This window comes from Ambystoma mexicanum, chromosome 9, assembly GCF_040938575.1.
Source record: "Ambystoma mexicanum isolate Mex_15411 chromosome 9, UKY_AmexF1_1, whole genome shotgun sequence".
In the NCBI taxonomy this organism is placed as follows: domain Eukaryota; kingdom Metazoa; phylum Chordata; class Amphibia; order Caudata; family Ambystomatidae; genus Ambystoma; species Ambystoma mexicanum.
Window position 1 is genome coordinate 750,986,033 of NC_090931.1, and position 17,992 is coordinate 751,004,024.

Below are 17,992 nucleotides of genomic sequence, written 5' to 3' on the forward strand. Positions count from 1 at the left end.
AATTCTCCCATTCCTTTACACCAATAGGATTTGCAAGTTGCCCCTTAGTAGTTTCTCTAGCTTCACGCAGGAGTGCCCAAATGCTACGAGTGTTTTTCGAGCAGATGGTGTGAATCAACTTCTGGTATGCCAGAGTTCTTTCGGTAAGCCGTAGTTTTTTGATATTAGTTCTATATTTATTCTTGCATTTCCTAAGAGCCGCCCTAAGATTTTCTAAGGGTTCCCTCCTTTGATTGATCATGCGCAGCTCCCTTCTATGTTCCCTCTTAATGTCTCTAATCTTTTTGTTAAACGGGGGTATCCCACCCTCTAATTTGATCATACACCGATTAGGGGATGAGGCATGAATATTAGAAAAACGACTGATCCAGGTTTCTATGGCTTCTATAGACATATCATTGAAATTGGGTAATAGGGACCAATACTCCATGTTTAATGCTTCTGAGGCTAAATGTATGTTCTGGGCAGTCCACCTGATGCTAGAGCCCTTTTTATTTACCTGGATTGTACCCAGATTGCTCTTCTTCGATTTAGTGTGAACAATATTTAATACACACTGAAGTGCAGCATGGTCACTCCATTCATTTAAAGATACCGTTAGGTCAACAACACATTGCAACATTTTAGGGCACATAAATATATAGTCAATTGTACTGGAGGAAGAACCATTGGTCCATGTTTGTTTTCCTGGATGATCACTAATAGTGTAACCGTTCACCATCTCAAGATCCCAGTCATCAAACAGAAGACGCCATTGCGGGCCTTCAGTATCTTTTTTGCTATGTGTGAGTAACCGCTTGTTTCTAAGCCTAGTATTTTGTGGGTGTAACCCTCCCTCCCCTGGTATTCGGCAATTAAAATCTCCAACTACCATTACCGCGCCCTTTCCCTGAGTTGCTGACCAGAAGGCCAACAATTCTTGAAGGGCCGCTTGAAGTGGTTCACTTATACGGGCATGAGGAGGATTATATATATTTATCAAAAGTAGCTTTTCTTCTTTGTCCTTAGGCCCATATTTGACTTCCACTGCCAAAAGATTATTGTCTAGGCTACAGGGTATCTGTTTAGAGATCAAACAACTTGCTACCCCAATCAACAACCCGCCGAATGGTCTGCCCTTCTCTCCCCTATTCGCAAAAGACTGATAAATCACAAAACCATCCAATAATAATGGGTCCATCGCCCAGGTCTCTTGTAAACATAGTAACTCATGTTTGGCGACAAAGTTTGCTGACCCCTCGGGGGACAGCAGGTGCGTAAATCCTCTACAATTCCACGACAGTAATGTCCAGGTTCAATGATTGGATAGAGCTTCAGGAAGCGTTTCAGCCAACCATTTTAGCACGCGTTGTATTTCTGCCATTTCTACTTTCTTTCCTTTAGGTAAAATCGGGCATACATCTAGGACAGCTAAACCACTTGTTTCGCCGTTATCGATACAGGTGTCAGGATCATCCAAGTCGGCATCTATCTCCACATCAACTGCCCAAAGTTCGTCACGATACTTCCTGATTAGCTGTGCGGTAGAAAGAAACTTGCAATGCAGGGCAGAAACACACGAATTCCGCCCCTTCAATGGCTCCACAAACTGAAAGTCATCAGATTGCAATACTCGCAATTCCGGAACAGAATGTAGGCGGGTTAAGAGTTCTGACCGAGACAACCATCTGCGCCCGCCATTATTATAAAGGTTCTTGATCCGACATATCCTGCTGAACGGAGTACTTGATCCCTCCTCCATAGGTTTACTAGGAGGATGGATGGTTTTAGCCTGAGGGGGGGGCGGGTGGGATGGTTTCACCGAGGGCCCACATTCCCTTTCCTCAGTGAGCTGAGCTTCATCTTCAAGTTGTTCCCACTCTTCGTCCAATGCTTCTAGGTCATCCAAAGTTAATGTACCTTTAGCCTCAATATCCTCATCCTCCCTGGCAGGCATTGACGGCATCTTCGATTGTTCCTTGTTCTGATCTTGGTCTGTAATCAGCCAACTAGTCAGGCAACCGCCTCCAGAGTTGTTCCTTTTCTTAGCTCGGGCAGCCCTCTTCTTTGCTTTTTTTGAACGGCCCCCGGTTTTCGCAAGTTCTTCTACTGAGGGGCACTCTGACAGTTTTTTCCTGTTTTGTTGCGCCTTCTTGGCCAGTTTGCGCTGTTTGCGAGAGTAAAAAACCATCTCGCTCCGGTCCATGTTTGCGGATGCTTCTTTATTGGGCAAAACATTTATCTCTTCAGCTATATCAATAGCCTCTGCTAAATTGATTTCTGCTTCATCTTCCACAGGATTTTCATCAGTTTGGGGAATAATCGGCGCAGTGGTATTGGTTAGGATGCGTCCGGTCATTTGGAGCAGAATTTTTAGGGCGAACTGAATAGAGGCTACAGAGGATTGTATCTCTGCTATTGCGTTTGCTCCTGGAGACAGGATAGAAGGGTCCACATCCTCATTGTTCGGGACGTCCTCCATAGATACCATTACTAGGTTGGGGGAGGCTGATAATCTGCCCCTCTGCTCAGAATAGCCCGAGATGGTGACAGGAGAAGCCACAGGATGCGTTCCCTGTGTCAGATCTTTTTCATCCTGCCTCTTAGGCATCAGGGGGGGTCATCCCACGTTGTATGTTTAGGCATAAATCAAGTAGAGAATTATTATCAATGTCATCGAAATTAGTGGAACTCATACAGTCACCCCCACCTCCTCCAGTGTATGTTGGTTCCTCTATTATCGTTGAGTTAGTTTCAGGTATACAGTTTGTAGGGAAAAAACCAGTAATCTTCCCTTGACCTGGGAGGGTGGATTTTTTGAGTTTCTTCATAGAGGTTTCCTTAGGACTGCCCTTCTCCTCACCCAACAATGCCTCTACTTCACGAACTTTCGACGTCTTTCGTAGATTGTATTTGTTTTGTGCTGTCTTCTTCCCTGGATGCATAATTAGAGGGAGGGTGGTAATCCTGTCCGTCACACCCCCAGCAAAAATACAAACACAAAAAAGAAGGGGTTATAATAAAGAGGGGGGGGGCTCCGTTGGGCCTCTTCTACTGTAGATACAGGGAGTATTTCCCACCCCTCTTTCAGTTCTAGCACCACCCCAGCAAAGACTTAGGGTGTCCCCTACACCACAGGTGCTGTTTACTATAATGTGCTAAGAAGAGGGGGAAGGGGGGGGAGCAAGGACACCAATAGGCACCAGTAGGGTCACAAATAGGCACCAACTATGCAGGTACCTTACATACAGCGGTCCTGGCCACCGTACCCGCACCGTACCCGCACCTTCCTTCCGCGCTTCCACCTCGTCGGGGGAAAGTATAGGTTCTCAACACTCGGTGTGTAGGTGTTTTTCTAAGCGCGGGTCGACCACCGTAAGAGGCCCCCTGCAGCTCACCACTCGCAGCGAGTACTTGCCTCTCCGGCCGGGTTCCCCCGACAGCGCGCCGGTCACTCCAACAGCGCTCCAATGCCCAACGCCCAGCACTCGGCACCCAGCTTCCCCACAACACTCCGGGAGCTGGTAGACGCGAGTGTTGGAGGACTAGAGGAAAGAACCTCTGGCAACAACCGGCCGTCAGTCAAGCCGCACCGCAGAGACAATCTCCCACTCAGTCGATCAGAGAATTGGGCGGCCGCTTCCGACTGCAGTATACAATAACTACTTGTATTGACTGCATTCTGAACATTCTGTGTTCAGAAACAGACGGGAAACAACAATGCAATGTTCAAGCCAGATTTGATTTCAACAAGACACTTCCTCTCTGGCAGGACCTGCTGCAACAGTCTACTTAACACACCAGAAAGAGAAAGATCAAACATTGAAAAATGCTTTCATTTTCTTATAGAGAAACTTTACTTTTACATGCAACCTAATGCAGGCTCATTTTAAACCTGTTCCAGGTCAACCAAGTTGCAAATAAAATACTTTACTTATTAAGACAACCATGTTATTCAAATACTTCAAATCAAAACCACATTTACTCACTCTTTAAGCGCCATTGCTTACTTCACGAAAACTCCAAACCATGTTTTGCTGCTACCACTCTGTTCTAGTTGGATTATAGACCTCGGGAGGTGTTATCGCTTGGGATAATGACACTTCCCCCCAACTTATCACCGGAGGCGAAATTCTCTGACGATAACGACCCCTCCCTCAGTTTATAAGGCTATAATATGTCAGGATTGGAACTCTATTTTTTGCCATGTATGATTTCAAATTGTAACAGCATCGAGCCCCACCATGTTTGTTCTCTCGAGTTACTTGTGATATAATAAGGGCAACATTTAGAAAATGAGGCTTGAGTGTAAGCATGCATTAAATCCAAAAATGAAAAGCAAGCCTATTTTTTTCCAATGTATTGCATATGGAATTGAAGTCCGTGTTGATTCTTTAGAATTAAAGGCAAATAGTTGCAGAGATGTTAAACGTCCCCAAAAAGCTGATGGTGAGCATGCTCAGTCAAGAAAGCTGTAGCTCTCTCAGCTGGTGATGAGAAAAGAAGGTAATTGTTTGATTGTAATGTCGAAGACCGATAGCCAATGCATGATGTACACGTTTTAAAAATGGGGGCGGGGGAGGGGGTGGGGGTTAGTGGAGCGTCCCTTACTTAAAACCGTGCTTTTTGTGCAGTTGTTCTGCAGGTGAAAGCCATCCTCGTGTGCCCTCTGCTGCTGCATTGTGGGCTCTTGCAAGGCCGAGCTGTTGCTTTGTCTATGGAGGAGGCTGTCCTGCTTCGTACTGCGGCAGAAGTCAAATGCATTAGAACCTCTTCCCCTCCAGGCCGGCCTGCCGTTATCCGGCAAGTAACTGATTTTATTTGATCTGCACAGGACAAAAAGTCGCCGAGGCAACCCCCCAGGAGCCCCAGCCCAGGAGAATAAATGGCGCAGGCCTCAGATGGCTTCATCTGTCACCCTTCACCTCTCGTTGTTTACTGTGTCTAGGACCCGAGTCTAGATAAGCTGCTACAGTTTATTGCTCACACTACACTAATCGCAATGCACTGCTGAGTTCACACCGCCAACACTGGTTTATCACCCTCTGCTCACACTGACCCAATCATGCACTCGCATTGTTTGGATCACACTAGATGCACATTAAGTGCTCCTATGCCACTGGCTCATGCACCCTCTCAAGATCTGCGCTACCTCTCTCTCCTTTCCTGTGCTGCCCGGGCCAGAACAGAAAGCCTCTTCCTCTTGAGAGCACATCCCTGGCCATTCTGTCCCATGCTCTGTGCCACAGCAAGGATCACGCTGCCTTCACAGCAAAGGCCACTCTGCACAATGTTGACAGGATGTGTATTGGTCTGGGGCTAACTTGGGGGAGCAGGGGGGGGGGGGAAATACTGGGCAATATGTACTTGGGGGGGGGGGGGGGGGGGGAACTGCCGTTGCAGAATTTAAACCTGTACCATTTTCGATTATTGTCCAATGTTTTGGAGGGGGGGGGGGACTCAAGTTTAATGGGTTGGTTTTATTTGTATAAAAAAGTGGCTTGTACTCCCTTTTTAAAAGAAAAATCTCATGGGCGTGCCGCGGTGGGTTCGGGGAGGGGGATTGCTAGCGGAGGGGTGGACATCCTCCAACCTCCCTATTACATTCCAATTTATTACATTCCAATTTTTAATATGGCCAGTGACACATGTCAAATGTGCTTCAATGAGGGATTACGGGATTTCCACTATGTCATGCACAAAAGAAAAGTGGAATAAATGTTCGTTCACTGGACAAGGTCATTCATTTAAAATGTAATCTGTGCCTCGACTGGCCGGCAGATGAATTGCCTGGAGGTTTTGTGCTCCTTCTGTCCCCTTGGATCCTGGTTAGCTGTGCCCTTCCTTTCATTCCTTAAGCCAACTGGTATCCTAAAATGATAATCTTATTAGAGTAATTTTGGGTTTGGGAATGGTTATATCTGAGCAGGATGGTAAGTAACCTCGAGGCAGCCTTTGAAGCAATATTGGTCCCATGTAATGGACACAAAGCTGTAGTGCTCCTATCGTGCAGAAATGGCTTACTAAGTGATGTCTGATACCCCAGGTCTACATTTAACTCCCGCTTGCCGAGGTTGAAGTGAGCAGGAGCTATTGGGCGTGTAGTAGCACTATGTTTTATTGCTTACTGTGAACATTTCCACTACTTTTTTTTACAACCATTTTCACCATTGCTAAAGAATTATTTTTAAAGTTAAAACGTAGATCTTCATGTTAACACCCTACAACAGTTACAGCTAAACTGACATCTGTTTCACTGTACAGTCACACGCATATATGACCTATCATCCTTGATGCACTCCATCTGCCTTCATCTTAATTTGAATTTGGAGGAAGTTCTGCTAACAATAAAAGATCTCTAGCAACACCCCCATCTCCACCATATTTTTGTATAACATGCCATGGCGTGCGTCGGCGGAAGTGCGTTGGCTAAGTGTGTTGGCTGTCTCGCTGTGCGTGACCTGCTTTCTTGCACTTTTGATATTGGAGCTTCTTTCCCTGCTGCGATACGGACGTGGATGTTGGAGAATTTTCTGCCATTGGCTGTGTTGGTAGGCTGCATTCCAGTCTAAGGACTGGGACTGGACTTATTGGAAAGCCAACCTTTTTCTAAGGGCTAGTATTAACCCCCCACTCCTGTTATTTGTTTTTGCCTAGATCTGAATCCTGCCTTCCACATTACAAAATAATCTTGCCCGCGCGTTGGTGGAAGTGCGTTGGCTAAGTGTGTTGGCTGTCTCGCTGTCTCGCTGTCTAGCTGGACAGCGAGAGTGGGGGCAAACATAGCGTGGTAATTCTTAAACGCTTTTTGTAATTTGTATGGTTTTGTTTATTACATTTTTTTATTGGGCACTGTAAATATTTACTGTCATGACAAGTCAGATTTATATGTTAAAATCTCGTATGCCGAATATTAGGCCAGAGATATACAACCTCTCACCATTTCAAAATAAAAAGGCCTTCATTTAAAAAAAAATAAGGATCAGAAACGTTCGGTCTCATTAAATACCGATATTCAAGCCTTTTACAAAGCGGATGGCAGAAAAGAGTGTAATTTAAATCCTCTAACTGCCACCGAGGTCACAAATAGGCAATGCATACAACCTATACCAGTTTATATAATGGCCACATGTATTAATAGCACAGGGATGACCAATGCTGTAACGCCTTTGCATATGGACGGAGATGTCTGATTTAACAATAACAGCTGCATGCAATCCAGGGGAAACCTATTTAACTCAAGCCCCCGATGGAGAAAACAAACTGCCCCCAGTTCCGTATAATCCACCTTTAAAGAATCCACCATTCTGTACTGTTCAGGCGCAACATGCGCTGAGAGAAGCATATGATAAACTAACGGTGATTGGTGAAGTTGATAAAGAAATGTTGGACTTCATGAACACGTCAAGCCATCATGAGGCTGATACCTCAGATTTATATATATGTACTAACACGGTCGATCTGATTCAGTTTGACGAGGGTTCTGGCAATCAACAACTTGCCAATGAAGTGGTAAACAAGGAAATAGAAATGAAAACCCGGGTGAAAGCCGACAAGTCGGTTCTATATAAATCACCGATAATGTTTGAAAAATCGTCATCCATTGAATCGAATAGATCACCATCCTTTGTTGCGCCCACTCCTAGACAAACCAGATTTAGTGAACCTGTTGAAAAACAACCTTTTTTTATACGAGAGAGTCAAGCTGGGTTTATGTGCAACCGCTTTTCTTTCCCTGAGGCGCCGGCCCTAAATAACACCCTAAGCGCCATGCATACAGCTCTTTTAACCATGGCCAAGCTATACGAGTCATTGGATGACAAAGTGAAAAATCAAACAGCTTTACTACTTAAATTTCATTCGGATGCTCATGGTTTATTAATAACTGGTGCACAAGATAAGAGTCAGAAGATGCAGAACGTTATGCATCAGCACACTCAGACTGGGAAGAGGGATGTTTTCCATCCCAGATTGTTTCATCTAGGGAGCCCCAAGATGAAATGACCACAGAGGTAGCAACAGTAGACTCACCACAAACTCCTAGTAGAGTGCATCCAGAGCCAGTCACACTTCCATCTGCAAGTGCACATGAGAAACCCAGGAGCATGGGGATTGCAACCTTGTTCATTAATACAAAAACATACTGCAAAGCCATCTTGGCTACAAATGATAAAGACAAGCAGCCAGTTCCAAATAATACATCCGATTTGGGGAAAACAATTAATAAAGCTAGAAAAGCGGCGAGGTTGGTCACAGCAGCCAAGAAAAGAAGACGGCTGAGCAATACAGTAGCACCAGTGCAGATGCCAAGTACAGCTCTCAGATACAAACCTCCTAGATGACCTTATTGCCATTGCATTACCACCCGTGAGAAACATTGTGACAATGCAGGGCGGAGATCCCCCTCAATCATACATGACTTCAAAAACATCTCTTAAACTGCAACCCGAACTATCCACAAATGCAGGAGGTATGATTACTAAAATCAATACAACCGCTGATCAACAGGATATATGTGTATTAAAAAATAACTCACCTGAAAGGGAGAAGGATAGAGTAAATTACTGTATAATGCAGGAATTGCAAGATGAAATTCGGACTTCCTTTGAAAAATATAAGCTAGAGAATGAGACAATCAAAAAATTATGGTGGAGAGTCTATTGATGCCGTCAGAAAATAAGGTTCGACCCTCACATCTTGCAGTACCCAACATTGAATCACTTCTTAAAGGTCCCTATCAACTACAACAGGGTACTACAAAAGATGAGATGATTGATGGAGGTCTCGTCCCCCTGTCACGGGGGTCTATAGGTGGTAAACCCACACTAATAGATCATAAGGACAGAGAGTCTGAAATGTCAAGCTATAAAGGAAGGAATCAATATAAAAATCATCATCGATTACTGATCAAATGTCGTAATCACCTGTTCCAAAAATATGACTTAAATCGTGCCAGCTTCCTGAACATCTGCTCAGAAATTACTGCATTAGAAGATCTGATGTCAGCAGATATTAGCTTAGTGGAATTTGTTAATGAAAATGTCTTGTCAGAAGCCCAATTGTATATTCAATCAGGTGTTGTTTTGAATACCCTATGGTTGGCTCGAACTGCTTTTTACCACTAGGATTTGTCCTGAGCAAGATGCACCCTCTCATGAGAATTCGAAAAAAGTGTCTGCTCCTCCAAGAGCGAGAATATATGGTGATAAGAGTTCAGCAGCTCTCAGCACTTTAGCAACTGTGCAAAAAATTGGCAGAACCAAAATCAGGAGATGAAATCATAACAACCCCAGCTATCTGATACCTTTAGCCTAGTCTCATGGAACACTAGAGGGTACAAACATTTTATTAACAAGGGAAGTGAAGATCTCCTCCAATATGATATTATAGTGTTCCAGGAGACTTGGCTACGAATGTCACCCGTATGGGACCTCTATGATATTCATATAGTCCCTGCGATCGAGCCAACCCAAGGGTGACCAATGGTGGGCCTGTTGATGGCCTTTCGAAAAAATAAACATCTTAAGAAGTTATCTGGCATAAATCACCATCACCATGTTTTCAAGTTGCAAAGATATCCAGAGGTGACAGCTATTGTGCCATTGTTAATATATATTGGGGTAAGAAACACCTGTCCTCCGAGGAGTTCTTTGAACACCTTAACAGCATACTTGATCAGCTGCTATTGGACACTTCTATCACCAATACAGTTATTGTGGGTGATTTAAATCTTCATCTTCTGTCCTCAAACATTAATGCCAGGACAGTGGATAAACATCTATGGTCCACAATAATGGCCGATAGAAATTATGTTATGTTGAATGGGTCCATGCAAGGAGATCATCCTCCGAAAGAAACTTGGCATAATGATGGACATCAAGCAATATTGGATTATATATATGTTAATAATCAATTTATGACGCAAATAACATAATTTACTGTAAAACTGTCAAACATGAGTGATCATAACCAATTATTTTTAAAATGCGAATGGCCTATGACAAGAGTACAGAATTACAATTGCCATGTAACTGAAGTAACGATCAATAATGCTGGAAACCCGATACAATGGTCGGCCTCAAAACTGGTTGCGTTCAGGCAAATATTGGAAGATAAATACTGTCATTTTAGTAATCTGGATAAATGTTATGTCCAGACTATGCAAATGTTTGACAGGAGGGGTGCGTCGTCAACGGATCCACCAAGGCCACACTCATGCCTTTTTGATCTTGAGGTAAAATGGAGAAAGTATGAGTTAGGGAAAAATATAAGGAACCTGCCTAATACGATGCATGCCTCCTCATTAGACAATGTGACGTGAATAAAGCAATTGAAAAATGCCTATAAAAAGTGGCATCGGAGTAGACGTGCCACACAATATCAACATGATGGAGAAGCTATGATGAGCCAGATCGTAATGAATCGTCCAAAGGAATTTGGGTACTCCTCAATAATGGCTGTCATAAACATCAAGCCCTAGTTCAAGTTAATCCCATTCCTGAAAAATTATGGTCCTCCTATTTTGGCAACGTTTACTGCACACCTTTTCCTGATGTAAATTTTGATCTGAACAGAATAATTGCTGATTATGAGGTAACATTTAACCAGGATGATATCCGTTATTGCATCACTAAACTGAGTAACTCCCGGGTATCTGGTCCTGATGTACTCCACAATCGTATGTTAAAGGAGAACCTCGACTTGTGGGTGGATATATTATATCTAATTTTTAAAAACATCATTGCGTCTGTGTATTCCGCCATTTTAGCAAAAATCACTGCTTCTACCCATATTTAAAAAAGGGGATTGTGCGGATCCGGTCTCGTATAGGCCCATTGCACTCTTGGATTTCCCTGGAAAGATTTTTGCACGTATGATCTTGGGCGAATTTAATTATGGCTTGATAACCTACATCATAGGGATCCATTTCAAACTGGGTTTCTTCCAGGTTTAGGCACTGCAATTAACCTTATAACCCTCAATGCTATCATTCAAGAAGGAAAACGACTCAAGCAACCTATTTACGCTGCATTTGTAGACTTTAAGTCGGCCTTTGACCTTGTACCAAGGGAATTGCTGCATAAAAAACATATTGATTTACAGTGTCCCTGGTATATCCTGAAATGGATCATACAACTCCATACTAATACAACTATTCAAATCCGGATAAGTAGCGATGGATTACTAACTAAAGTAATAGAAACAACCCGAGGCTTGAAGCAGGGATGCCCGTTGGCATCTGCCTTATTCAATTTTTTCCTGCTGGATATAGGTTTAGCTTCAGGGGCTTGATCGCTGATCCACCAAAACTGCATGGGATCGCAATAAATTGGCTCCTTTATGCCGATGACATGATGCTCATATCAAAAACCCTTCTGGGCTACGTACCCTGTTGAAAGCTCGGGATAGATACGCTGTAAAAAGCTGCATTAGCATATACATTAAGACTCAAGTGATGCAGTTTGGCTCAAACAAAGGGCAGAACTCTTATGAATGGCAGTTGCAGAATACCACCTCGCAGTCTTTAAATTCATATATATATATATATATGAGCATCTGTATTAATAACCGTTCGGATAAACCTTATGAAGATCATTTGCAAACAAAATATAATTTAGCTTTGTCACAAATGAGAACCATAAGAGCCAAGTATTGTAAATTCACAATAGATCCCCTGATAATCTATTACAAGCAAAAGTACATACCAACTATTCTGTATGGTTCAGAGACAAAAAAATGCCAAAACTATGCCTATTGGTCAAAGTATGAAAGTTCATACTGGAAGAAAGCTTTAATGTTACCAATGTTCGAAGCCTTGCCTGTCATTAGACATGAATTAGGACTAATATCATGTTATGCGATTTACAAGTGGAAAATATGGCAACTGTATAGGAAGTGTGTAATGAGAGTAAATGACAATGGTCTCCTTAGGATCATATCAAAACATCTACTATTAGCTGATGATCCCTTTGCCAGATCTTGGCGTACTTTAGCATAGAAAATTTTGATTGGAGCAGACATAACTGAAACACTCCTAATTGAAAACCCACACAGAGCTAAGTCAAATATATGGAAATCGGATTAGTTTACAACGAGAGATGCCTGTCAGAATATCCAAAAATTCAATCAAAATCCCTTTCCTCTAAAACTTCAAGGAGTGGTTGGAAAGTATTTGCAGAGGTCCCCCAATCCTACCCATCGAGCAGACTTGATGAGGTTTAGGTTAAACATATGGCCAACAAAAGAAATAATGTATAAATGGAAGAGCATATTTATACAAGAAACAACCTGTCGATTTTGTAAACAAGAGGTGGAAAGAATGAAACTTCTATTGGTAGAGTGTATTGTTTTACTACCACAAAGGATACCTCATTTTAAATGTTTTTTTTTCTAATGAAGAAGTAGTATTAACGTCTGATCGGCTATGGTTGGAACTACACAGTGGAAATAGAAAATGTTTAAGATATGCGGTTGTACATTTTTTAAGTTCTCTACAAATTAAGAAGGATGACGTTATACTGGCCTATGAATTAAGCATGAGTGTATTTTATATTTTTTGATAATTTCTTTGTATATTCACAATTTATGTATGTATGTTTTATGTCTTTTTATTCTATGTAACAAAGTCAAAAGTTAGAAGGTCGGTTTTTCCGATCGTAACAATAAAATAAAAAGAAATAACATGCCATGTTGTTGGCTCAGGTTAAATGCTTAGATGCTCCAGTTTTATTTATTTATTGATTTATAAACTGGAACAAAGTTTTTTTCTATCACAAAAGATTGTACAATAGATACACATGATGGGTCAAGTGCTAGAGTTGAGGCAGTGAGGGACACGAAGGTTCGAGATGAGGGGGAAACTTGTTAGCCAGTAGGCTTTTCGTTTGGTATTGGACAAATCAGTGTGAACTGTTTCTCGTATGTCGAATTCCATGTAAGTGTGGAGCAAGAAGAGTGAAAGAGCAGATGCAAGAGGAAGCACAGGGAGGGGGAGGAGCCACAAGGGTAGTCGAGCAGGCAGAATGGAGGTTACAAAAAGGCTTGTAGAGTTGGATGGAGGAGGATGGAAACAGTGGTGCCTTACCGTTGATAGATTTGTGAACCGGGAGAAGACATTTAACTTTTGGCCCTATTTTGCATCATCAGCCATCCAGCCTGGTGACAATACGAGCAAGAAGGTGTGAAGTGAGGGAGTTCAAAGAGTCCTGGTAGCAAAGTTAATGATCTTCTTGAGAGTACAGATTACTTAGTTAGGTGGACCAAAGAGGATACTGGCACAGTAGTCCAGTTTAAAGAAGACAAGAGATGCTTTGCAGTATTGCAAGGAAGGAGGAGGCCTGATTCCCCTAATATTTAGGAGGTTGAGGTGAGCTGCTGTTCCAGTTTCGGGGATGAAATTAGAGATGCTGGGAGATGGGTCATAGACGATGCTGAGATTTCTAGGTGAGTGTCAGGTGGGAACTGAAAGGCAGATCAAGAGATGAGAGAGAGATTTTGTTAGAGAAGAGCACCTCTGTGTTGGTTGAGTTTATCATCAGAAAGTGCAAATCCATCCAATATTTAATGGCTGAGAGACAGTTTGAAATTGTACTTTAATGTTGGGTAGCTACATGGGTTTTACCTCTTTATGCCACTGGACAAGTGTCTCAATTGTGGGGAGCCTTAGTGACTAGTCGATTGGACTATTGTAATACTTCAGAACCACAAACTATTCATCCCTCATACTCTGTCAGACTAGAGGAGATAAAAGATTCAGGCCTGGGATTCAATTACCAAATTCTCTTTAACAGCACACGTGTTCCTTATGGCAGGCCCCTGTTGAAGCCGGTGATGTTCATTTAGATGTTAAGTATGGCTTCCAGCAGAGTTAACATCAGCAAGTAGAAGTGATTGATTTCAGAAAGGCCACATGGACATCTTCTAACTGACCAACTGAGAGAAATTAATGAGGACCTGTTGTTTTGCCTATTTTACGCACTTGGCTTTCAACCCGTCCAATCTACAATCCCTTAAAACATTGGTTGCCCCTTGCTCCTTCCCACCTACCCTGTTTATTTGTCATTCTTTTACCATTGCCGACTCGTCCAGTCCTTTTTCAGTCCCTTATTAGATGGTCTGGTTTAAGAGCAACCCTGAATTATAGTGCCATAACAAGCTTTAATAGGATAGCCTGATCTTGTGACTTGAAGTGCATATCTAGCAAAGGAAATTCCAAAGTAAGGCACTTTTTTATGTGTCATAACAGCATTGTATGCCACTTAAATGGGCAGGCACTTTTCAAGAAATGTGCCATGTAAAACACTTTTTTACAGAGAAAAAAGCAGAAGAACCTACTCTTGATTGTCGAACCCTTTTTAGGGAGAAGTATAATCAGCAAATCTCATTGCACGTTTTCTTTAAACAAATATCGTCCACTGACCATCCTTTCTGACACACTGTTATAAAAATGTCCAAATCCTGTCAAAAGGTAAAGCACAGAAAACCGTTGACTGGCTCAAAACCTGTCTAGTATAACACACCTTCCGCCATGCTGATGACCACTTGGTGCTTGGTTCAGCAAGAGCGGGTAGGGTGGAGTTGGTGGAAGCAGAGGGAAATGCAAAATGTAAAACCTAGTAGATGCTCGAGGGTCAAAAGTTCCCGTTCTCAGCTTGCAAGTGAGATTCTCCGAATTGGGTTAAGGTTGCTATAGGGGAACCTCTGTTGATGGTATACTAGGTTGTGTGGGAACGAGTTTCACACTGAGCGCATGGGTGAGTTTGGGAGGTGTTCATTGGTGGAACAGTTGGCAGGATGAGGTTTGGTTATTGTGCAATAGGGTACTGTTTGAGTGCCCAGATGGATGCTGTGCACATGTTTGATTATTTGTAATATAAGGTGGGAAAAGGCAGAGGGTGTTGAGTTGGTTAATGGTTGGGAAGGTTTGATAATGGTGGCACAGTGTATGTGGGTGCTTTGCTCCTTGGGCCTCTTGAGCTTTGTTGAACTAATGCATTCTCCAAGTTTCTAGTTTTCATGATGGAAGTACTGACGAGGCATTCTCTTGCCTTACAACCTGCAGGGGATTCATTATATTGCACAGGAAGAATTTCCTAGATTTAATTTCTTTGTGGGGTTGGTGTTTTCTAACTGTGTGAGAAAGCAGTCCCGGGGCTGCATTTCCTGTTCTCAGTGATTTAAGATGCAATCTGGCATTTATGTTGCACATGGTCTGGTTTTAGGGATTCTATCTTAGCACGAGGAGATGTGTGAATACGTCACTCTTCAATAAACCGTGTCAAAACGCATTCTTTTCTCCGTTTCAAGGCATTCATAATCAGATTAATATCCTGCGAAGAGATGAGAAAACTGGCTGCTGCCCAGTTTCAGCATTGTCTATCTGGAGGATGTGCTGATGTGTGTTATTGCCAGTACATTTGACTGAGCAGCGCCCAAGTGCACTTCTGTATTCCTCTCGATAATTTGGTATCTGATTCTCCCGAATGGCGTGTGTTTATCGCTAGGTTGTCTGTCTCTGGTTTAGTGTGTATGAACTTAGTCAGTCCTGGCTTCACATTAGATGCCTGCATGGGGCAATGTTGCTGCCACAACGTTCTCTACATCCCAGAAAGTGTACACATCTTAGCTTGTGGTTAATTCATAGGAAACTGAAATTCCTGGGGCTGTGCAAAATCTGTTCTGCAGGGTTGGTGCTGAGAATTCTTCCATTCAAGACAAAGTGCAGTTGCCCCATTATTTCATTAAGGCAGAGGCAACGTCCCAACCCATATTGGTGGGCCTTAATTGCCCATTTTCTTACTCCCTTGCCCCTGGAACTGGCACTTCATTGTGCCTGCCAGCCAGCCTGCATCATACCTCAGGCTGGAAAGGCATGGTGCACTCGCTCCATGATCATCCAAGCCCTGGCCAGGACTGTTTGCCTGGACGGAATAACAAGGATGCTAATGTGCTAATTTGGACAGTAGGTTTGGACTGACTGGCCCCTCACAAATTACTGTCATCTCAGCCACTGCAGGGTTCGAAATTGAGGGCAGCTGGGAGCTATTTAGCTCCCGCTTGTAGCCTACAAGAGACTAGTTAGCTTCACACCAACTATTTTTGGCTCCCCATGCCAACTGATGCTGAACAAACACACCCATGTGAATTTAATTTTGTGTGTTTGGGACAATCTATAAATCAACATTAGGACACATCCGTATGACCATTAAAGCATAAGGGGTCAAACATAATGAACATAATTACAGTTTGTCATCTCAAAGTTAGATTTGCGCAACGCTATGTACTAGCTCCTCGTTCCCCCATGGAAGCTGCTGGTTAATGCTGGATACCCAGGAGCTGTTTTTAGCTCCTGCTTATCCAATCTTAATTTCGAACCCTGCGTTGCACAAATTTAATGGAAAGGAATTGCGGTCACCAAGGACGTACATTTGAACTTCGAAACATTAAGCAAAATACTCCTTCATTCAACTATCGGACAATTAAGTGAGCAGGTTGCCAGGGAATGTTTTGGACTGATTGGGATGAACATGAGAATAATGTGGTTCACTCATGCATGTTTATGATTCACTTTAGTTTCATGATGTGTGTTTACTTGTGTCAACATACTATGCAATTATTAACAGACGGGGTGAAGTACAGCTTTTTTTATCTTTCGATTTTTGTTTGCAGGTCAAAATGGCCAGGATGGAGGCAAAGACCTCTCTTCTGGATAACATGATAGGCTTGGGAGACATGGTGCTTTTGGAACCCTTAAATGAAGACTCTTTCATTGACAACCTCAAAAAACGTTTCGACCATGGTGAAATCTATGTGAGTATTTCAGGAGTGTGTTGCAAACTGGGAATATCGGTGAGGTGTAGTAATGTCGGTTAGGATTTCACTTTTCTTTAAATTATTCTTTTATCATGAGCTGGAGCGGTTGTTTCTAAGACTTTATGTGCAAATGAGTTTTAAGTTTTCTTTTGTTTTAATCTTATGAGCCATTGTAAGTGCTCATGGACTGATCTAGGCAATGTAACGAGCAGCAGAACATATGTGTTTATACAATTGCACATCCCATGAAGTACTTTTAAGCAGATCACAAATGGTGCCCAGCGGTGGTGATGATACCAACTGTACCTTGGTATGCAATCCTTTTGGCTGTCGTACACGTTCTTGTTAAATCATCGTTCTCCTTGTCTGGTGGATTACCTTTCTGAATTAATTGAACTTTTTTATTAATTATTGCTCTAACCACCACTCTGCTGCCGTTTGAAGTGCCCACCTCCCATACCGTCCTCGCATTGTCCGTAATGGATGTTTCACCTTTGACAACAAACCTCATTTCTTCCTGGCAAAAATAGTGTTCACATTGCTTTGACCACCTTTGCTGCTGAAACAAGTGCCTATGACTGTTAATGCTGCCTCAGGCATCACCCATTACCTGCATTACCCATTTTACAGTGGGAGTACTCCAATAGGATCTACAGAGTTTGTTCACTAGGGTCCAGATCTTAAGTTTGGTTTGCATTAAGCTTAAAACATTTGGAACACACCACACTAGCCCAGACAATGGCTCACTGGCTTAGTTTCACAATATAGTGTATCAATCTTGCTGCCAAGTTAACAAAGCCCTGAATGGCAGAGTACCAGCCTACTGTAAAGTTTGGTGGTACTATATAAGTTGAACAAGTACCAAAGGTTGGCTTTGTAAAAAACAGTTTATTATTGTGGTATTTATTGAGCGCGGACCTAGCTTCGAGAAGCAACGGAGCGCTTTACAGAGGTATACACCAATACAGATCCATAACAGAGTGCTTTTCAGAGGTAGCAGAACAGATATACAGCGGGGGGATAGGATACAGAGGGCCACAGAGGACGGATACAGCTGAACCGGGGAGGAAAGGGGCGGGGTGGCGTTTAGCGAGTCAGGTGGCGTGAGGGGTGACGTGATGGGCTAGGTGTTGAGGAGGAGAGATTGCTTGAAGAGGTGGGTCTGGAGTTCTTTTCTGGATTGTAGGAGCGTGGGGGCGAG

General features: G+C 42.8%; 1 protein-coding gene across 4 annotated transcripts in view; it reads left to right on the forward strand.

The window, feature by feature from the left end:
• Nucleotides 1-17,992, forward strand: part of MYO1B (myosin IB) — a 1,142,119-nt gene that overhangs the window by 136,307 nt on the left and 987,820 nt on the right. For all 4 annotated transcript variants that reach the window (XM_069615684.1, XM_069615681.1, XM_069615682.1 and 1 more), the window contains exon 2: nucleotides 16,648-16,788. In XM_069615684.1, coding sequence (XP_069471785.1) covers nucleotides 16,654-16,788 — 135 coding nt within the window. In that variant the 5' untranslated portion in view covers nucleotides 16,648-16,653. The remainder of the gene's footprint in view (nucleotides 1-16,647; nucleotides 16,789-17,992) is intronic.